The 22,517-nt window shown below is 44.8% G+C and overlaps 1 protein-coding gene across 2 annotated transcripts in view; it reads left to right on the top strand.

Annotated features, from left to right (window-relative positions):
• Nucleotides 1-960: 960 nt before the first annotated feature.
• macroh2a1 (macroH2A.1 histone) overlaps nucleotides 961-22,517 on the top strand; it is a 23,671-nt gene continuing 2,114 nt past the window's right edge. The window contains exons 1-8 of one of the 2 annotated variants that reach the window (XM_079237615.1): nucleotides 961-1,087; nucleotides 2,999-3,200; nucleotides 3,631-3,737; nucleotides 4,634-4,837; nucleotides 5,919-6,026; nucleotides 10,122-10,221; nucleotides 13,143-13,232; nucleotides 15,951-16,125. In XM_079237615.1, the coding sequence (XP_079093741.1) occupies nucleotides 3,029-3,200; nucleotides 3,631-3,737; nucleotides 4,634-4,837; nucleotides 5,919-6,026; nucleotides 10,122-10,221; nucleotides 13,143-13,232; nucleotides 15,951-16,125 (956 nt within the window). In that variant the 5' untranslated portion in view covers nucleotides 961-1,087; nucleotides 2,999-3,028. Of the gene's footprint in view, nucleotides 1,088-2,998; nucleotides 3,201-3,630; nucleotides 3,738-4,633; nucleotides 4,838-5,918; nucleotides 6,027-10,121; nucleotides 10,222-11,600; nucleotides 11,692-13,142; nucleotides 13,233-15,950; nucleotides 16,126-22,517 lie in introns of both variants that reach the window. The other variant, XM_079237614.1, reaches the window with a different exon arrangement.

Genomic DNA, 22,517 nt, shown 5'->3' on the forward strand with positions numbered 1-22,517 from the left:
TTGTGTATTGTTATTCAATTGTGTTTGTTCCCTCGGGGGCATCCGTAGTGCCCCACTGTTAACCCGTGTAGAATGCTGGGTATTTTGTCCTGTGAAAGATACAGTAAAGGAATGCACGTTATTTGAAACCACCGTGTCATGTCATATTATTATTAGTTATATGAGTATAGAGTGTGCTCTATAACAGACATCTTGTGAGAGCCATTCGCGTTTTATATAACCTGAAGGACGGGATGCGTTCCGAAACCAGGTAGTAAACGGGCCCCTGTGCAACATTTCTGGAGTATTGATAAGCCCCGTCATTACTATTTATTTTATTATTTAAAATACATTATTTTATTACATAAACTATATCGATACATCTGTGTAACAAGAATGGGCAGTGTAAAGAAAAGTGAAACCTAATTCAATCGGCCACCAACGCCATGTTTAAACAAGCACAGCACTGATTGGCCAAAAGCTCCTTTTATTTGTTAACTTCTCTGCTGGCAAAGCAGCCAGATGTACATGAGAACAGGTGGACAGGTGAACCGGTGGACGGATGTCTGTGTTCTTCATTCTTTCTAAACGTCACTCAGACGTTTATTTTATTAACATTTTGTTTCCAATGAAATATTAAATTCTAATGGCCTGGTCTTTATTTGATTGTTTTTAAATTATATGTATGTTTTTTTAAAGCAACAATCTGGTTATCTAGCAGAGTATTGATCCCTGAAGGCCACCGTAGTTCTCAGCTCGCTCAGAGGCGGAGGGAGGAGCGGAGCCGCTGGTTGCTTCTTAGATTCTCTAAATAAATACATCAACGCTCCTCTAGATTCCACCACCTCTCACTCACTGGGCCCTTTACACGTGTGGAGGGTTGTCAGCATGTCAGTTTAAAGCACTTGTTTCTCTTCCTGCTCACAGTGAAGGGTTAAGGATCAGCGGCTGCAGACTTCACGTGCAGCCGCTCGCGCGCTCCGCGGGCAGCGCCGTGTTGCCTCCGACATCCAGACTCGTTGTGGATTGTGGGAGTCGAGCACACTGCCCAGGCTCGTTACCCGGAGAGCCGGAGACATTTTCTTCTTCTTCCGCCTCCTGTGTGTGGGTGCGTTTTATTTGTTTGTAAGTAACCAAAAAGGAGGAAACAACCCGGGTTTACGCGTCGCGTCTCGTCGGCCTCGGTCTCCGCGCGCAGAGCTCCGCCGGTAACGTTGGCATGTATGCGGGGCGGCATGGAGGCCGAGAGCGGGGACTTGCTGGAGCTGACAGGCGGGGAGGGAGGGGAGGAGGAGCGGGCAATTGCCGCCGCTCCGCCGGCTTGGTGTCCGGCCGACAGCCCGCCGCCTCGAAGCGGGAGAAGAGCCGCGCTCCGCCCGCTGGAGCCGGGTGTGTTGTTAGTGCCGTCGTTTCGTCTCCAGGTAGAATAAATATAAACGTTCACGCGCGAGATGTCGTGCAGCCGCTGACCTACGGAAATACCCGGAGAGATGGTTCAGACTCACCTCCGCCTGTTCGGAGGGAGAAATGCCGCAGATGCCGTGTCTCTTTTGTAATATTCCGCTGGTCAATAACGTTGGTGGTTTATGCTGTGATATGACCGGATGTATCGGTGTATCACAGCGGTCTTCAGGCCTGTTGTGGTGCTAATTAATGACCAGTATCAAGACAGCTAATTGGTGTCTGCATCTGGTACAATAATAATAATTTAAAAAATAAGATTTTTCACCACGGGCATTTTTTATTTTTTTTACCTTTTCATAACATTAATCATGAGGGATTTGACTTGACATATTAGCGTTTTAATTTGTAATATCACCATCAATAATATGACTATGTAAATGTTCGTTTTAATAGCTGCCCGGTCCCGTGACACCAGGCTGCTTAACAGTAGGCTCGTTCGAGATGAGCCAGTTCTGCGCAGAATCGATTGGCGCGCAATGCATGCCGGTTAGATTTGTGTCCGACTTGCTCCCGACTTGCTCTGACGTCATGCACACGTGGTCAACGATACTCTCACGAGATCAAGTCGCCATCGATTTCAGAGTCAGCGCAGCAGTTGCTTTCCAATGACTGCGTGGCCCAGTGCAAACGCCTGGCTGTCGCCACATCAGAGATTGACAGATTGGCTCTTAGATCTGACAGCAAACACCACGTGTTGGAGAAAATCATTATTTTATGTGTAGTTGGAATACTTAACGCTGGATTATTGACTATTAGTCTCATGTTTGATCTAAACACATTTATTGTGTGGTTGTTAATACAAAATCGTATTTATACAACACACATCAAAACTACTAGTAATGTATTTCACAGGCAGACATAAAAAGACCAAAGGATGCAGCTACACACACATTTCTACATAAATATATATTTACAAACACATATGAATAAATCCAAACGTGATCTGTAAACTACAAGTAGACAAAAGTTCAGAACTAACGGGAAGTCATTTTTTCTGTGACTTGCTGTGTATACTTTGAAGGCAGCTGAAAACTGTCCGACTTGATCGCAGGTTATTGACAACGCCTCCTGCTGCGGCCGCCTGCTCTCGTCTGGATTCCAGGCGAGGCGCAACTCTAACGAACGAGCCTATTAAAACATCCTCTGATCTTTATGTGTGACGTTCACGAGGCTTTGCAACGTCACGGTGATCTAAACTAACACAGGAAGCCGCTATTGGGGAATCAATATGAGGCATAATAGCTTGTAGTGGGAGCTCAGGTCTGGGTGTTGGGACGTAAACGCTATTCAGTATGTTTCTCTGTCAACGTTGTGGCGCAACAGGGGAAACAAACCTGCAAAAAAACTAAAGATTAAATGAATAGTATTGGTGGTTTATTCAGCAATTGCATGTAGTTTGTTGTAGACCGAAAGCACATTTTCAGTGTGTTCTCAGGGTGAGGCGGGTGTGTTGAAGGAAGGCGTCGCACTCTGTGTCTCTGCTTGTTTGTCTCCGGAAGTCGACCATGTTTACATTTGTTGTCCCCCCCCCCCCCCCCCCCCCCCCCCCCCCCAGGAGTCCAGAGCCCCAACGCCGGCAGCAACCATGTCCAGTCGAGGAGCAAAGAAGAAGTCGACCAAGACATCCCGGTCCTCCAAGGCGGGGGTCATCTTCCCCGTGGGGCGCATGCTGCGCTACATCAAGAGGGACCTGCCCAAGTACCGCATCGGCGTGGGGGCGCCCGTCTACCTGGCGGCCGTCCTGGAGTATCTCACCGGTGAGCTCTCATGGCCAAACGTAAATAACTCACACATTTCACCATGGAGCTCGTCTCCTTGTGACGGACAACTGTTCCGCAGTCTGTTAGCGACTCATGTTGACGCAGCTATAAGAGCTGTAGCATCTTTCGAGCCAGGGACGTCCAGAAACACCTGAGGAACCTTTTACCCCCGCCAAATTACCAACATCAGCGGCAGCAGAGAGAAAGGAAGACGAGATGAGAATGCATTTTAAAGGCGCGCACCTGTTCAGAGACGCACGTGTCTCCTGGATTTAGGTTAAAAGATTCTATTTGGAGGCGAAATTTGCTCTTATCAGCCAATTGAGAGTAAGGAACCTCGTGGAGGTCTGTTATGGTTCATGAACTGGTCTTCTCTTTCTCGACAATGCTTATTGGTGACATTGGTTTTGTTTTTTCTCCGGCGCAGCTGAGATCTTGGAGCTGGCGGGTAATGCAGCCAGAGACAACAAGAAGGGTCGCATCACTCCACGACACATCCTGCTGGCCATCGCCAACGACGAGGAGCTGAACCAGGTCAGTTATTAGACTTGTTGCATTGGTTTAATGTAAACGTGATCATATGTCAGGTGTATTTCCCTCTGAACCCGAAAAACATAGAAAGCATGTTTGCTTCTAACTAGCTGCAAAACTACACTGTTTATAATAATAGCCACGGTCCTTGAACACATCTTGTGTGACGAAAACCTCTGTCACAAAAAGCAGCAAAAAAAAAGAGCTTAAGATTGAAATATTTCATCAAGAACCTGAAGCTGCCGCTCAAAGTCCATCGAGGAGCGGCTGAAAAACATGAAGAGCTCAAAGTTCAGCGCACATGAAGACACTTGTATGCATGTTGAATATATATATATATATATATATATATATATACACACACACACAGCTTTTTTACTTTTTAATGACTCATACTCTGACTCGTTGAAAGACTACTGTGTCTTTTTACCTGCTATACTTTATGACGTACTATACTATGACGTTTTTCCACATACTATACGAATACTTAAAAAAAAATAAAAAATTCACAATACTTTGTCTTTTTAATACTTTGCAATTACTTTTAACATTCTGTACTATATCTCTTTTCTACGAAATACCATTGAATTTCTTTCTGTGATTTTTCTTTACTTTTGTACACTTTTGCGTCCAGTGTTTTCCAATTTTAGTCAAATAAATTCTCACCGAAATTCAAGCTTTGTATCTGTGGTATTCTGCATTAAAGACATTTTAGAGTGTTAGTTATCTCTGCTTCTAGCCAGGATTGTGCAGGATTTATATTTTGCAGTGAAACTCGAGGCCACAGAGAATGAAATGTTATTTGTAGAAGAAAAAGAAAGAAAACACTAAAGTGTCCGCTGCGAACACCAAGCTTTTCATGCATTTCTCCCCCTCCACTAACTCTCTTCCCATTCCAGCTGCTGAAAGGCGTGACCATCGCAGCGGGGGGCGTCTTACCCAACATCCACCCAGAGCTGCTGGCGAAGAAGAGAGGCCTGAGGGGGAAGCTGGAGATGCCCGTGTCCCCCGCCCCCGAGAAAAAACCCAAGCCGGTCAAGAAATCGGCGAGCAAGAAAATGCGCGGGAAAAAGGGCGCAGCCAAGGCAAAGGCGAAGGCCAAGGTATTCTTCCATTTGGACGTTAATTTAACGTTGTTGTTGTTGTGGGACGCTGATCTTTTAAATTATTAAATCAAAACGGTAGTTTTGAGGACAGCATGTTTATAAAACCAGAAGCTGTAAAGACCCGTCGTCGGAGCTTCATCTTTCCCGACGGTCCTTGAACACGTCATGTGTGACAAAAACCTCCGTTACAAAAAGACAAGAAAACAAAGATTCTTCATCAAAAACCTGAAGGCCACATTGATCTATTTATTTATGAAATCAAAACTGAAGTTTTGAGGACATTTCGTGAAAAAAAGTGTTTACTAAGGAAACAAACCCGGATGTCCTGAACAGGAACTACGAAGAGGTTTTATCTTAACTTACCGATGCTGAAGGTTATGTCTGCAGATGCCTCGATCATCCTTTGAGCGTCATCCATCCTGTTGGAACGAGAGCGACGCCATTTTAAAACCCGGTGAGCAAAGGCAAATAACTCACCTGGGAAAAAAGTAAAAATTAGGAATAAATAGTCAAAGACATGATGGCCAGCGTTTCCTGATGTGTTCTTAGGCGTTATGACTAAGTGTGGCGATGTTAAATTATTACGGCTTGGGGTTCCTTCACTATGAGCGTAATAGGTTTTATTGATCAGGTAAAAGGTTTTCTGTCTGTAACCGGCAGGAGAAAGTTTAAATAACATCCGACTCACGATAGCCTCAGCAGTGGTACCGCAGCTGTGAGACGATGTATTAACGGACCAGCTTCATGTGAGACGATGTGTTCACAGACCGGCTGCATAAAAAATACAACTCTCCATTAAGCTGAATTATCAACGCATATTGAGAATCACCTGTAGTCCTGATGTTGTCTTTTAAATGCTTTCTTTCTTATTGTTCTTCTTCTGTTTCCTCATTGGATCTTTTTTTATAGATGTTTATTTTGAGAAGTGTCCCCAGCTGACCCCTGACCTCTCGACCGCCCCACAGAGGGTCCCAATAGAAACCATTAGTCCCAATAGAAACCATTAGTCCCAATAGAAACCATTAGTCCCAATAGAAACCATGACTCCTCCTCTTACTCGTCCTCTGTGCCCAAACAGAAGCCGGGCGAGGTGAGCAAGGCGGCGTCGGCAGACAGCACCACGGAGGGATCTCCGGCCGGCAGCTTCACCGTGCTCTCCACCAAGAGCCTGTTCCTGGGTCAAAAGGTTAGTTCTACCTCCGTAGACGTAGACAGGCGGGTCCGTGCAGGTGAGTACGGTGGTGCGATGTCGTGTCGGGGGCCGTTGCAGGTAAAAACAATAACAACAAAAAACATTTCAGAGCCAGGGAAGGGTGATAATATATCTTTTTTTTCTTTTCTTTTTACTCAGAATATCCAAGTTTAAAGTTGTGCATTAACAAGAATAAAAGTGGATATTCTCTGAGATTATGAATGGAAAAATTTGGGATAAAACTGCAACAATGTGTCACAAATGTGGTTGTTCATCCCTGAGCGAGGCGAAGGCCCCGAAAGATGGAGAGACACGTTTTCTTGAAACTTCCCTGTTTTGTATGAACATAATGCTACATAATAGTATGCATACCAGTATTATTAATAATATGAATAACGTGATGAATAACACTATTAATTGTACGGCCTCCTCTTGTTATTCCTGTTGTATAGTTTTATTTTGCCGATGGGTTATGAGATGAATCCTACAGATTGGCCTCTGAAAGGTCCTGGAAGATACATACATGTGCTTTCTTTTACATCCTTTTGTGGTCTTTTATCAACATATAATAAATACTAATATAAAATAGAGTTAATTAATATAGTATGCGCGAAGTGGTTCCTTGACACAATTTAACTTTTCCTCATATTTGTTGACTTTATAATTTCAGAGAATATCCAAGTTTATTCTACTTATTTAATTTGTTTTACCTACAATGGCCTTTTTGGCCCAGCGGCGCCCATTATCGGATAAAATAAGTCAAGTGACGTTTCCTAAAGGATCTCCGGAACCACAACGTTGATTAACTTAATTTAAATTGCTGAAATACAGTAAAGCCTTGTGGGAAGTTATAGCCGAAAAGAAAAAAAATTAAACTTACCGTTAAGTTTATGTAATTAGCACACTTTACAAAGTAACCCTACAAGCTTGTAGGAGTCTAATAAAGTATGATAGATCCTTGTACTTGGACAAGGTACAATGATTTCCCCCCCTACTCTCCTTCGACTTTTACGCCTCTGCAGGCTTCCGTGATCGGGGGAGGTTTCTTAGATCGCGTCACACGTCTTAAGCAGAAATTTATGCAAAGAATAATACCCAGCATGCACCAATCCAAGCATCTTTATGCCGTGTTCACACCAAAAGAGTTGCAAAATATTCGCGTGAGTAGATTACATATTAAGTCAATGCACAGACGTGAATGGTTGCGAAAAATTCTCTTTTTTTGCCGGAGTTGAAATTTTTCAACTGAAGAATTCGCCCGACGTTGAGTTGCAAAAGCCAATCAGAGTTGAGAAGCTCCGCTGTCACCGCCGTCCTGCCGTTACTGAATCAAACTGCTGGTCCGCTGGAAGCGGCTTCATTCAGACACTCGTCCTGGAGGAGTCGGAGCTGTGTGCGACTACGGATAATATTATGAACCCAGACACGGGGGCGTTTGATGTTCCGACGTTTGTGGGACTTCCTCAGCAAGTATAAAGCAGAACTAGTGGTTATTTCAATGGTGAATGGCGGAAATGGTAAATGTTTTCACAGAGTAAAGCTACAGAGATAAGCCCCGCCCCCTTTCCACAGCAAATGGTGACGAAAAAGCACATTTTGGGGGAAATCTTGTTCATATCATGTTCATAGTTATGATCAAAATATGTCATACTTTTATTTATTTTTGAAAATATACCTTTTTTCACAAATACATTTTAAAAAAAATATCGTATGAATATCTATCTATATATATATATATATATATATATGAATATATCGTATACGACTACTTGAACAGACCTCACTGAGGCCTCTAGAAGGGCTTCTCCCCCCAAAAGTTTTCAATATGCTGTTGTGCTATTGAATTATTTAAGTTTGGAAAGAACAGATTTCTAACTCGCGGCAGGCTAAAATAAGGTTCCTAAAAAAGATGCATAGGTACGTACTGGATACATGTAATACATATTAGGACTGACATTGTTTTTCTATAATGCCGTGAAATGAAATGAAAAAGTGTAATAATTATACCCGTTTCAGTTGTGGGATTATATCTGTGTTTGAGATTAAACTTGATATCTCATCCTTGCGACGCGATCAATCGGATGATAAACCGTAAAAACACAAAAGATTTTTAAATGAAAAATACTTCTGGCTGCTTGAGACTACAAACCGTGAGCGTTGCCTCCTTATTAATATTATTTTATCGACACGTTTCCATCCTGTTCTGTCTCTTATAGAAATAAAGATGTTTGTGATTTATATTTATTTATTTCTCTAAATGTGAGTTTCCCTCCCGCTGCACTTCCTAATGCCCCTGCTTTAATCCACCAAACTTCATAAGGTGGCCTCTAGTGGGCGCTGTAGCATCTCAGGGCTGCAACACCCCTCGCTTTGGTTCTGCTCGGCATACAAAAACATCTTTCTTTAACCTTCTTTTTTAATTATTATAATTTGAACTGAAACATGGAAGTACATTTTCCTGAGTCACGACCTTCAAGTTTCAAGATCTGAAGCTCATAAGATCTGAGTAAGTGATGGTGTGGGGGGGGAATGATGCAAGAATGATGTAACACGTGTCACTGGTTCCATAATTGCAAGCAGTGATGGAGAAAGATAGTAACTGCTCATTGATTCTATGCATTCAAAAGAAAAACGGGGGTTTAGTAGCGTCATTAGAACGTAACGGGAAAAACAACCAATGTGGGAAATTTACTTCCAGAGCTCAACATTTATGCTCGACTGTGACTGCGCTGCATGAACAACTTAACTCACCTGGTTTAGCTTTGGAGAAACATCACATCGCCGACTTCTAACCCGCTGATTTCACCTCCTGCAGAGCCTTACTGGTGCCTACATGTCCCAGGATGCATTGCCTGCGAGTGGCTATTTTTGCTATGTTGCACAATCTCTGCTAAATACACAAAATAAACTCCCAATAATAACGCAAGTGTACGTTGCTGTAACTCATCATTGTGTGCTCTGTTTTTTATTTATTTGTTTTTATTGTATAGCTTTTATGATTATTTGAGTACTATGAAAAGCACGTCTTCAATGCATCAAATGCATTGTTGTTGTTATTATTATCATGAAATACGCTGCATTCAAACCATATTAGTCCGTTCGTCTCTCCGCAATCAGCAACTCTGGTTTGGTCCAAATCAATTCTTAATTCCCAGTAAGATGTGAGAACATGCCGGTACACCCACAATGCATTTCTACAAAAACAAGGTCCCAAAATCGCCCTGCTGCTCGTCATCATTTGTTCCAGCTTCTTCTAGGGGTTCTGTCCCAGTGAGGGAGTCGAACATCCGTGCTCAGTAACACACGGCTCGCTCGCGACGACTGCCGGCGTTTTTCATACTTTATAACGAACTAATAACATACAAAATCAGCAAATTTTCCCTTTAAAAAAAAATGCAAAACCAAACTGTAAAACAATGTGTTACGAAACATTTGGCAGGAAGTGCGGGTCTGCAGTCGCACTAAGCGGCTCGGAGCTCGATTGCATCGCTTACACGCAATGAAACTCAAGTGAAGGCCATCGATCCGCTCGTGATTTCATGAATAGAAACGCTGAAAGTCAGTTTTCTGTGTTTATGGCCTACATTACTGCAGCCACACGCCCGCCAGCGTGTTCAGTCTTTTAAAATAACGGGTCTGTTGTCACAGCTTTTTTGGGGGGGATGATTCGGGACTTATTACGTTTCAAATCATGGGAGGTTTGTGCAACAGATGACTCATAAACCTCTTTTCAGCTCCTGCTTGAGGACAGTTGTCGGCGGCGTCCTGATTATTCCGGCTCGTTCCGTTGACGTTTTAAATAATTCAGTGTTAACCGATCGATGATCCTGCTGTGACCTCGTGCAGCTGCCTCTCTTGCACAGAGTGAAGGCCGTCGGTCCACATCTAGACGTCGACGCCGCTGCACACGAACGCGTGTAGCTTCAGCTGTTGTGCGGATATCAATGTTCGGTCTTATAACCATCATAAAGTCACGGTATTCCTTTTCTTAAGCAGTGGTGTGAATCTGGTTTTAACTGCTTTGCTTCCTCCTCCCCTCTTCCTTCTGGCCCCTCCCCCTCCTTGGCATGCCCCGCCCCTTCCCCACAGCTCAACCTCATCCACAGCGAGGTCAGTAACTTGGCTGGCTTTGACGTGGAGGGGGTCATCAACCCCACCAGTGCTGAACTTGAACTTAAAGATGATCTAGGTGAGCCCCCCCCCCCCCCCCCCCCCCCCCCTTCCAAACCCCCAGCATCCTCTCTGTTCTCAGTTTTGAGACTAAAAATCCTTGAATGTTCAAAAGCTTGATAACTGTCCTTAATTAAAAACTGAGAACCTTCCTCCACCAACTTCTGGGCAACTTCAAGAGATATTGATTCAATCTCCAATATTTTGTTTATATTTAATAGTTTAAAATCAATTGAAGATCTGATGGAGGGAGGGGGGGGAATCACAAAAATCGTCTCTTCACTTTCTATAACTCAGAAAAATTATTTGATCTTAATCTTATTAATTAAGATGAATCATCTTGAAGCAGGAAATACAATTTATTTTGATAAAAAAATATATATAAATAAAAAGAATTATCTTTGTTTAATGCAGCTACGCTACTTTTAATAAGCTATTCATATTTTGTAATTTGTCTTCTAATTAGGTATCTCTAGTACTTTTTCTGCTTTATTTTTATTTATTAATTCCCTCGTAGACACAAACGTGGCCAATAAAATGGATTCTGACTCCTAAATGACTTAAAGATGTAAAACCCTCATGAAAGATGCTCTCGGGGAAATAAAATAACGTATTTATTCCTGCCTGAAAATAAAAAAAAAATGAAGAGGAAGACGTGATTTCTGGCGGATCAATTGGAAAAATTATGCATTTAAAACAACTCCCAGCAGTCGAGGTGTTCAAGGACTTTTTATCAAAGCAGAGAGCGGAGATGCTGCTCGCTCGTCCCGACGTGTTCCAGGTCGTCCCCCTTTCAGATGTCTCACCTTTTTTCTTAAAAAAAAAGAAGCTTAATAATCACTAATTCCTCGACACTTGTTGTGAATCAGAGCTCCGATTTACAGAAATAAAAACGGGACATGGACACCCCGTTAGCCAGACGGTGAGGGCGACGGCCTGGCAGGCGTTCACCGGGAGTCAGCTGCTCTTTAAGAAACCCGGACGACACGGTCGGTCAGGTGGTCGCTTTTTTTCTTAAAAACAACACAAAGTATAATTCTATTAATTAAAATGCACTCTAAACGTGCAGTCTTGTGCGCTGATGAGCGTCAGACACACAACATTTAGCACATACTTCCATCTACTTCCTGGTTACGTCACGTGACCCACCGTGTCCTCAGTTGCCTCTTTGTTTCCTGTGACCTCAGCCAAGATGGAGCTCACGTCCTCTCTTCTTCCTGTTCTTCTCTTTCATCCTTTTTTTGTGTGTTTTTGTTCTTTTTTTTTTTAACCATGTTATTATATATATTTGATACACACACACACACACACACACACACACACACACACACACACACACACACACACACACACTGTGCTTGTATCACCATGTTGTTTGCCTATTGTTGTTGTCTGTAGTTGCAAGTTGTCCAAGCCGACATTTCCATCGTGGACAGCGACGCTGTCGTTCACCCGACCAACTCCTCCCTCTATTCAGGTGGTGAAGTAGGTAAAGGACCCATTGGACCAGAGGTGTCTCTCTCTCTCTCTTTCTCTCTCTCTCTCTCTCTCTCTCTCTCTCTCTCCATATACCAAATAGTCTGCATATCAGTCAGCGGACCAGCATCGCAGCTTGTAGTTTAGTAAGAAAACCTTTGTACCTTTTGACCCCCTGCTGTTCTTCTCTGGGCTGTCGATGTGAAACGCTGACTAGAAGAACTGTTACTCTCTCTCGGAGAAGAAAGTGCAAGCAGGGACTATTTAATGTACCCCAGCCATGTCTTCAATAACCTAGAAGACAAACTCAATGTGGATCATTTTGAAGAGGATTATTTGAATTTTGCGGCTGTTTTTTCAATGCACCGAAACTGAAGATGCATCCCGGTGTGGTCTGCAGCACTAAATGCATTAGCACCAATGCCGCCCTGTGTGTTTTAACTTGGGGAGAAGAGTTACGTATCTGACCGTCCCAAGTTCAAGTTAAATAACACAATATGTAGCAGGCGCCACCTGCAGAATGCGTAAAAAGAAAGTTTGGATTTATTAATCGCTGCTGAATTTTTCGGCTTCACAATGTCACTCTTTTTTGGCAGCTGAGTGTATCATGTAATGCGTTCATAATGCTGCCTCTGACACCACGCTTCTGCTGCTGCTTGTTGTTGTTGTTGTTGTGTTCCACCTGACTGAAATGCAGGCGCTCTGGTCTCTCTTTACTTCCTGTTCCCCTTCAGCTGCTCAGAAAGAGAAACAAAAGACTAGGATTAAAACTCACTCGCTAATTAAAGAGTGATGTGATTTTAATATTCATGTTTTTTTATCTGCTTGCTCTGTTTTGGCTGTTTTTAATCATTTCAGCTTTCATCACTAACTAGCTTGATTGTATTTGTCTCTCCTGCTGCCTTATTTTAATGCTATTGCAGCCAGAACATTAACTTCTCTGGCTCAGGGAGACTTTTGTCACTACCTCCTCTTCTTACTCCCTGTCATCAGAGCTCATCTTCTTGGGCTGTTTTACTTTAAAACGTATAGTCAAACAAGTTCCAGGAGCTTTTATGTTTTCATATCTAACCAACGCGTCCCTCTCTAATTGGGGAGTGAAGCAGAATGCCTTCAGGTCCACTGCAAACAGCCGCTATGTGAGGACAGAGGGACGTGATCAGATTTAAGAAATTAGTTTAACTGAATGAGTCATTTTTGATAAAACGGTTCCGTTGCTGTGTTCGTTGGAGATGTTGAGAAACGTCTCAACAAACGTAGCAACGGAGCCTCCTTGTGGCTCAGAGAGAAACCCGGTAAAAAAAAAAGATTGACAGCATCGTTGTCTCCATGCCTGTCTGCCTGTCTGTCTCCATATCGGCCTGTCTGCCTGCCTATCTGCATGACACCGCCTCCCTCCTTCCTCTTTCCGCCCGGTGGCAGCTCATGAGCTATGCGATCACTCCGGTGCTCTGCTGCTTCCAGGCTCCGCTCTGGAGAAGAAGGGAGGGAAGGAGTTCAGTGAGGCGCTGGTGGAGCTGAAGAAGAAGAGCGGCCCCCTGGAGGTGGCTGGAGGTAAGTGCCCACGGGCAATTACTTATTTACCAGCAAACGCTGCTTGTTGTGTGGATAGTTCAAGATTTTCTTTTGTCATCTTTTTATACAAAAAGCAGACTTTGTCATCGGTGCCCAAGTCCAATTCAAACATTCATTATTTACTGCCGTTGTTTCTGTAGTTTGTCAATTCAACAAAAGCCTTAAATCTTGACAAAGTATTTTATAAAAGTAGTCTGCTAAAATTAAGCCACTCGTCACTATAATTGTTCATTTGTTTATGTAATAAAACGGCAGTAAGATTATTTATTTATCTTAATCCATGTTATTAAACAGTGATGGACATTACGAAGCAAACACGTAAACGATCAACACTGATTAGTCTCAGGTTTCAGTGGGCGGATTATAAATATGACTTATTTATTTAGTGGTAGACTTTCCCATTCATCCCGTGTTGTAGCAGCTGAAGTGTGTGGGAGGAGTCTGATTTGGAGAAGTGAGAAAAGACGAGTGTGCACGTCTGTCCACAGCTGCACGCTCAAGGTCGTCTCAAGGTCGCTGTGACACACGTTCTCAGAAACGGCGTGCACTGCCATTGACGGCCTGTTAAGTTTAATTTACTGGTGAGATTGTGCGCCTTGTCTCTGTGGTTTGTGTTCATATAATCACACAACGCATCAGCGGCCGTTAAAGCCCCACCTGACAGAGATCGTGTTTCTAGTTAATTGTGTTTTTCTAACGAGCTCAGACGCCACCGCCGTCTGCAGAGTTTGTGATCAATGAGAGTTCTGCCGCTTCGCCGCAGTTAGTGACGCGACTGTATTGACGTGACATCAACGTGACATCAACGTAACAAAGAGCATCGTCTCTTCTTGTCTTTCTGCATCGGGAGACATATTGTTATTATGTCGGATGTTATATTGATATCAATCTGCTTGAGCATCATCCAGCTCATGACAGGGATGTCAGAGTGTCCCGTAAATCTCTCTTCTCACGCTCGCTCTCGCTCTCTCTGAACCTTTTTAAAGAGCCGGTGAACACAAGCTACATTCTGTCTTTTATGGCCATAACATCTGTTCTTGTCTCGAGCTGCAGCCTGAGACGTCACATTGTTTCATCCTTGGTTCACGTTCTTTCTCAATGTCTCTCTCGTTATTTGTCGCTCACTTCTTCAAGCGCTCCCCTTGTTCTTTTTGTGGAGATCTGGGATCCAGACCTGGTCCAGAACAAGTGTTTCAGCATGTTTTAAAGTGCTCGTATAAAAGTATTCGCTCATCTGGGTTTTGCTTAATTTGCCAGAATTATTATAATTTGGTAGAATTTATTTTGGCTCAGCAATTTAGATAAAGTTTGTTTTCAGGAAGGTGAATTCTTGGCATTGATTCAATTGTTTAAGGAACACAAGAGAGCGATGCAGCACATTGAAACTTTTTTGGATTTGCAGCTAATTTGATAAATGATGATCATTAAAGAAACGGGTCCTCTTACCTGTGGTGCTCTTTATCAATCTGGATTGTTTTGGTGAGAGTTGCCAGGTGTTGGAGAGATTTTCATGTAGGAAGTATTTTAACAGGAGAAACTTCTTTTCTACATCTCTCTGGCCGATATCTCCAAAACTAGACTTTTTTTTTAAAGCATGAGTGGCATTCCCACACGCAACTGTCACGGACCTTCTTCATTGTGTTTTTTGGCATTTTGGAGAGCAAAAAAAATTATGGCTCCATCTTCAGATGACTCAGCGGGCGAATCTGGCATTGTTTTTTAATTTTTTTTATATTGAATGGACAATAATGGAATAGGTCCCTCGGTCCCGAACCGTAAAACAAGTTCAACTCTGCAGGAAAAACCTGATCCTCCTCATCATCATGCATGGCGCCGTGTGAAGTCCCGCCTTCCTCTTTGTGTGCCATCTGGAAAGGAGCTCGTCCTCGGCTTTGGACTCGAGGCCCGGTGAGGCGTTCGCTGCGGGCTAATAAAATCCGACTAGAGGCTTTCTCAGAGTCCGAAGCTTAACTTCCTCCTCTCTTCTTCTTCTCCTCCTCTGCTTTTCCTCTGCTCCTCGTCGAGCTGTCTGGAGAAGTGATTTGTGTGTTTCCCGGGCCGAACTGTTTTAAGCTGTTGGAGGTTTGCTGCTCACGTTTTCCACGAAGCCAAAGTTTTCTTTAGCGTCTCGGCCTCCAGGTTTTTTGACTGTTTGAAAGATGGACGCCAGCAGCTTGTTGGAGCTGAAGAAGTTCACTCGCTAGTGACGAAACAAAAGTAGCACGAAATTGGCTAAATATGCCTCGGTGGCTAAAGACTAAGCATGTTTACGATCTCACAGAATAAAGCAACTGGTTAAAGACGTTCTTTTTTCACTTTATTTAAATGTTTCAGATGAATAGCGTCCAGTTTCCTGTCCCTTTTTTTTTTTTTTTTTCTTGGTGATGATTAAGAAGATTTTAAATGTTTTGGGTGATCATTTTCAAACTTTATTTAAACCCCTGATGATCTGTTGCTTTTATCCATTCTATTTATGTCATTGTTTTTCTTTCTTATTTCTCCATCCCCCTCCTCACTAACCCCTCCTTTCCTCACTCACTGACCCCTCGTCCCCTCACTAACCCCTCCTCCTCTCCTCACTACCCCCCTCACTAACCCCTCCTCTCGTTACTAACCCCTCCTCCTCCCCTCACTACCCCCCTCACTAACCCCTCCTCTCGTTACTAACCCCTCCTCCTCCCCTCACTAACCCTTCAGCTGCGTTGACCTTGGGCTTCGGCCTGCCGGCCAAGTACGTGATCCACTGCAACAGTCCGAGTTGGGGCTCTGATAAGTGTGAGGAGCTGCTGGAGAAGACGGTGAAGAACTGCCTGGCTCTGGCGGATGAGAAGAAGCTCAGGTCTGTGGCGTTCCCCTCCATCGGCAGCGGGAGGTAAGCGGGAGGTTTTCGCTGCAGTTTTAAAGTCAGAAAAATTGTTACAATACAAATAAAAAAGTAGAATTTCTTTGGAAATGTACTATGCAAAAATGTGCAAACAATGGAATTTGTAGGGGGCGCTATCGAGCCAAAGTGCCATTTTGAGTTTTTGATTTTCCTTGTTTTCAGGCGTTGTATTCTGACGAACTCCTCCTAGAGATTACACACGATTGATTTCACATTCGGGCAATATGATGTTGAGACCTTTGCCGGGAAAAGTTATCAAAGGATTTTCAAAATATTGAACTATGTGAGCGCAGAGCAGCGGCAAAGAGACACCATTTTCCATGAAAATGGAAGTTGCTTTAACTCGGCCGTACATGATGGAATCTACTCCATATTTCTCATATGCCATGACCTCCTGACCCTGAAGACATCCATATGATCAATTTTCATCCTAGTCATAGCGCCACCTAGAGGCAACAGGAAGTTACATGTTTTCTACTTGTACACCGTGCTCCTCACAGATTATTCAGATCCCTCTCAAAATGCGTCGGAACAGACTTAAGACATTGATAATGCATCACCTTGAAGATTGTAAGGATCCGTTGAACGGCGTAGCGTCGGTCCATCGCAGAAGTTCGATCCTTCGCCATGACCGAATAAACCGATGTAACTCGACTCCACATGATAAGATCCTTTCCAGGTTTCACATGTTTGATCAGCCTCCAGGCCTGAAGACATGTGCAGTCTAATTTTTAATTAGAGTCATAGCGCCACCTAATGGCAACATGAAGTAAATATTTCTATACTTTGGCTTGCTTCTCTTAGTCGGTCAATCAGATCAACTTCCAATTACTTCTAGACAAACATAAGACTTTCATGATGTCAGCCCCTAAAGCTTTTGATTTTTTGTGTAACGCTGTTGCCGTGGCGCCCTATCCTTCGCGGTCAACAACGAAGGTACTTTTGAGGGACTAAGCATGCTCGAAACTTAACTAAACTTGGCACACACATTTAAAGGCAAAGATGTAGTTGCCTGATATGACTTGAATGACTCAAAACTGGAACTTCGGCTCGATAGCGCCCCCTACAAATATTCAATTAATCAGCCCCAGCGCTACGGTTGACCTACATGTATGAAACTTGCTAGGAATATGTAACACATGTAAACTTAGAAATAATTCTCTTGGGACCATGCTCTAAACCGTACAGGAAGTCAGATAGCGCCCCCTAAAAAAAGCTGTTTTTTTTGACAACCTGTGAGTTGTGAAAGCCCACAGTTTTTGCCCCCTATCACCAATTGACCTGAAATTTGGCACACATGTCCGGTTGTGTCTGCTCAAAAAAGTACGTGGTCGCACTATAGTCCGCCTACTTAGAATTTCCACCATTTTGAATTTTGATTAAAAACAATTTTTTCCTCAAATCTTCCTAAACGCTGGCTTCGATTTTTACAAAATTCTCTGTGGATAATTAAAGGTTCAATTTCATAAAAATATATCAAAAGCTTGTTTGTATCTCATTGTGTTCAAAAGAAAAGGACCCATTAACTTCTTAGGGGTAAATTCAACTAAATTCAACAAAGCAGCCCTTGCAGTACGTTCAACATAGATATACAATATTTGAAAGGCGTATGTACCACATATAAACTTAAAAATAACTCTCTTGGGACCATGCTCTAAACCGTACCAGAAGTCGGCCATTTTCATTTTCGTCCTTCATTTCTAGTTCAAATTGCCATAGTTTCCCAGTAGGTGGCGCTCTGACTATGAGTTCATATTGGCATGCAGAAGTCTTCCAGCCATGCCTCTCATAAAGCATGTTAACTTTGGAACAGTTTTGACAAAGTACAGTGGAGTTACAACAGCTTGCTGCATGATCACGAACCATATGCAATAGTCGTCACACCACTTCCACGCCATTCCATGAAACCTCAAGCTTTTGATCACTTTTAATACATATTTTTATCTTTTATATATATACTTACATGTACAATATATATATACATATATTCCATTTTCCAGAGGTCAACCTTTCTGCGAAAAAGAGGAAATATGTGTCTGTCATCACATCAAATGACAGAACTCAGTCTGCGCTTCCCAGATCTTTCTGCCATTGAGAACGAATTCAAGCTGTTCTCGACTCCCTTCTTGATGATGCAGAAGAAGTGAAGAGAGTCTGAACTAGAACTGATGGAGGTGCAGTGATGAATCTCTGAAGAACCAGCTTCAGTTTCTCTCCCTACTGACTTCTACTGGAGCTTGGAAAAGGCCAAATTTCCTCTGATGTGATTTATTTATATATATATATATACATACATCCATCCATCCATCCATCCATTATCAGCCGCTTATCCGGGGTCGGGTCGCGGTGGCAGCAGGTTCAGCAGGCCGACCCAGGCTTCCCTCTCACCCGCAACACTTTCCAGCTCATTCTGGGGGATCCCGAGGCGTTCCAAGGCCAGCCGGGAGATATAATCCCTCCAGCGTGTCCTCGGTCTTCCCCGGGGTCTCCTACCAGTTGGACGTGCCTGGAAAACCTCTAATGGGAGGCGTCCAGGAGGCATCCTGACTAGATGCCCGAACCACCTTAGCTGACTCCTTTCGACACGAAGGAGCAGCGACTCGACTCCAAGCTCCCTCCTGATGTCCGAGCTCCTTACCCTATCTCTAAGGGTGAGCCCGGCCACCCTGCGGAGGAAGCTCATTTCGGCCGCTTGTATTCGAGATCTCGTTCTTTCGGTCACGACCCAGAGTTTGTGACCATAGGTGAGGGTTGGAACATAGACCGACCAGTAAATGGAGAGCTTCGCCTTCCGGCTCAGCTCCCTCTTCACCAGGACGGACCGGTACAGCGCCTGTTTTATTGCTGCAGCCGCACCGATCCGTCTGTCAATCTCCCGCTCCACCTTACCCTCACTCGTGAACAAGACCCCGAGATACTTGAGCTCCTTCGCTTGGGGCAGGCAGTTTGTCCCCACCTGGAGAGAGCAATCCACCGGTTTCCGGCAGAGCACCATGGCCTCAGATTTGGAGACGCTAACTCTCATCCCTGCCGCTTCACACTCGGCTGCAAAACGCCCCAGTGAATGCTGGAGGTCACAGTCCGAGGAGGCAAACAGGACCACATCATCCGCGAACAGCAGAGAGGCGATCCCGAGACTCCCGAACCGGATCCTCTCCGCCCCCTGGCTGCGCCTAGATATCCTGTCCATGAAGGTCACGAACAGGACCGGTGATAAAGGGCAGCCCTGGCGGAGGCCAACACCCACCGGGAACGTGTCTGACTTATTACCGAGGATACGAACACAGCTCCTACTGCAGGCGTACAAAGACCGGATAGCCCGTGCCAACGGGTCCGGCACCCCATACTCCCGCAGCACCCCCCACAAAAACCCCCGAGGGACCCGGTCGAAAGCCTTCTCCAAGTCCACAAAGCACATGTAGACAGGTTGGGCAAACTCCCAGGACCCCTCCAGTAGTCTTGCAAGGGTAAAGAGCTGGTCCACTGTTCCACGACCGGGACGGAATCCGCACTGCTCGTCTTGAATCTGAGGTTCGACAAGCGGTCGGAGCCTCCTTTCCAGCACCCTGGCATAAGCTTTTCCCGGGAGGCTGAGCAGTGTGATGCCACGATAGTTTGAGCACACTCTCCGGTCCCCCTTCTTGAAGATGGGAACCACCACCCCGGTCTGCCAGTCCATGGGCACTGTTCCCGACCCCCATGCGACACTGAAAAGGCGTGTCAACCAGGACAGCCCAACAATGTCCAGCGCTTTCAGCATCTCAGGGCGGATCTCATCCACCCCTGGCGCTTTGCCACCAAGGAGCTTTTTGACTACCTTAGCGACCTCTGCCAGGGATATGGGAGAAACCACCCCAAAGACTTCCGGCGCTGCCCCCTCTCCGGGGGACATGTTAGCCGGGTTTAGGAGTTCCTCAAAGTGCTCTTTCCACCGCCCGACGATGTTCCCAGTCCGGGTCAGCAGTTCCCCCCCCCTGCTGAGAACAGCCTGGGGTAGGCCGTGCTTTCCCTTCCTGAGCCGTCGGATGGTTTGCCAGAACTTCCTTGAGGCCAACCGAAAGTCCTTCTCTATGGCCTCCCCGAACTCCTCCCATGCCCGAGTTTTAGCATCCGCGACCATCGCAGCTGCAGCCCTTCTGGCCTGCCGGTACCCGTCAGCTGCTTCAGGAGACCCCTGGGCCAGCCAGGTCCGAAAGGCCTCCTTCTTCAGTTTGACGGCTTCCCTCACCCCCGGTGTCCACCACCGGGTTCTCGGGTTGCCACCACGACAAGCACCGATGACCTTCCGGCCACAGCTCCGAGCAGCCGCGTCCACAATAGAGGCTTTGAACATGGTCCACTCGGGTTCCATGTCCCCAGCCTCCCTCGGGATTTGTGAGAAGTTCTTCCGGAGGTGGGAGTTGAAGACCTCCCGGACAGGATCCTCCGCCAGACGTTCCCAGTTCACCCTCACTACACGTTTGGGCTTGCCAGGTCTTTCTAGCCGACTCCCCCGCCATCTGATCCAACTCACCACCAGGTGGTGATCAGTTGACAGCTCTGCTCCTCTCTTCACCCGAGTGTCCAAGACATACGGCCGCAGATCAGATGATACGACTACAAAGTCGATCATTGATCTCCGGCCTAAGGTGTTCTGGTACCAGGTACACTTATGAGCCACCTTATGCTCAAACATGGTGTTTGTTATGGACAAACTGTGGCTAGCACAGAAGTCCAACAACAAAACACCATTCGGGTTCAGATCGGGCAAGCCGTTCCTCCCAATCACGCCCCGCCATATATATATATATATATATATATATATATATATATATATATATATATATATATCTCTTCCTCTAAATTAAAGCTGTGACTGGGCCCTCGCTTCAAGCACGTCGGGGTAAGCCAAAGGGTCGCCGGCTCGTCCGTCCGAGAACGTTCGCCTGCCAGGCGGATGTTCGAGGCCGGGAGAGTCGGCGACCCGCCGGCGTCCCCAACGTGCTTGAAGCGAGGGCCCAGTCACAGCTGCTCGCAGCTTTAATTATACATGGTTTTTAAAAAAAATTCACTAATAAAAAAACTGCAGTGTGCAAAATTATTCAGCCCCCCTGAGTCAATACTTTTTGGAACCGCCTTTTGCTGCAATTATAGCTGCAAGTCTTTTGGGGTATGTTTCTACCAGCTTTGCACATCTAGAGACTGAGATTTTTGCCCATTCTTCTTTGCAAAACAGCTCAAGGTCAGTCAGATTAGATAGAGAGCGTTTGTTAACGGCTTTGACTGGGCCATTCTAACACATGAATATGTTTTGTTTTAAACCATTCCATTGTAGCCCTGGCTTTATGTTTAGGGTTGTTGTCCTGCTGGAAGGTGAACCTCCGCACCAGTCTCAAGTCTTTTGCAGACTCCAACAGGTTTTCTTCCAAGATTGCCCTGTATTTGGCTCCATCCATCGTCCCATCAACTCTGACCAACTTCCCTGTCCCTGCTGAAGAGAAGCACCCCCAGAGCATCATGCTACCACCACCATGTTTGACAGTGGGGATGGTGTGTTCAGGGTGATGTGCAGTGTTAGGTTTCCGCCACACATAACATTTTGCATTTAGGCCAAAAAGTTCAATTTTGGTCTCATCTGACCAGAGCACCTTCTTCCACATGTTTGCTGTGTCCCCCACATGGTTTCTGGCAAACTGCAAATGGGACTTCTTATGGTTTTCTTTTAACAATGGCTTTCTTCTTGCCACTCTTCCATAAAGGCCAGATTTGTGGCGTGCACGCCCAATAGTTGTCCTGTGGACAGATTCCCCCACCTGAACTGTGGATCTCTGCAGTTCGTCCAGAGTCACCATGGGCCTCTTGGCTGCATCTCTTGTCAGTGCTCTCCTTGTTCGGCCTGTAGGTTTAGGTGGACAGCCGTGTCTTGGTAGGTTTGCAGTTGTGCCATACTCTTTCCATTTCCGGATAATGGATTGAACAGTGCTCCGTGACATGTTCAAAGCTTGGGAAATCTTTTTCTAGCCTAACCCTGCTTGGAAGCGTTCTAGGGGTATGAATACTTTAGCAAGGCACTGTATATATGAGATCGATAGAAGGCTACTCGCATTTTGACCACCTCTACTTCCAGCCTCTCCTCTCTGCAGTTAAGTCAACGTTTCACCAACTTTTTGTCATGCGTGGTTTTAAAGTTGTTTTTTGCACAATCTGTTTGTTTATTTTTTTGATATTTTAAATGACACTTGTAGAATAAAATGTTTTGATGAAATCACACTTTTAGGCTTCGTTTTGGTCACGTTTTCTGACGTAAGAGTTTTGTCGCACATCATGAGTTCAAGGACCGTCGGAAAGATGGAAATCTGAAGATTATGGCAGTTTCTAACCCTTCGGCGTTGAATAGTGTA

This window comes from Taurulus bubalis (assembly GCF_910589615.1).
Source record: "Taurulus bubalis genome assembly, chromosome: 2".
Lineage (NCBI taxonomy): Eukaryota > Metazoa > Chordata > Actinopteri > Perciformes > Cottidae > Taurulus > Taurulus bubalis.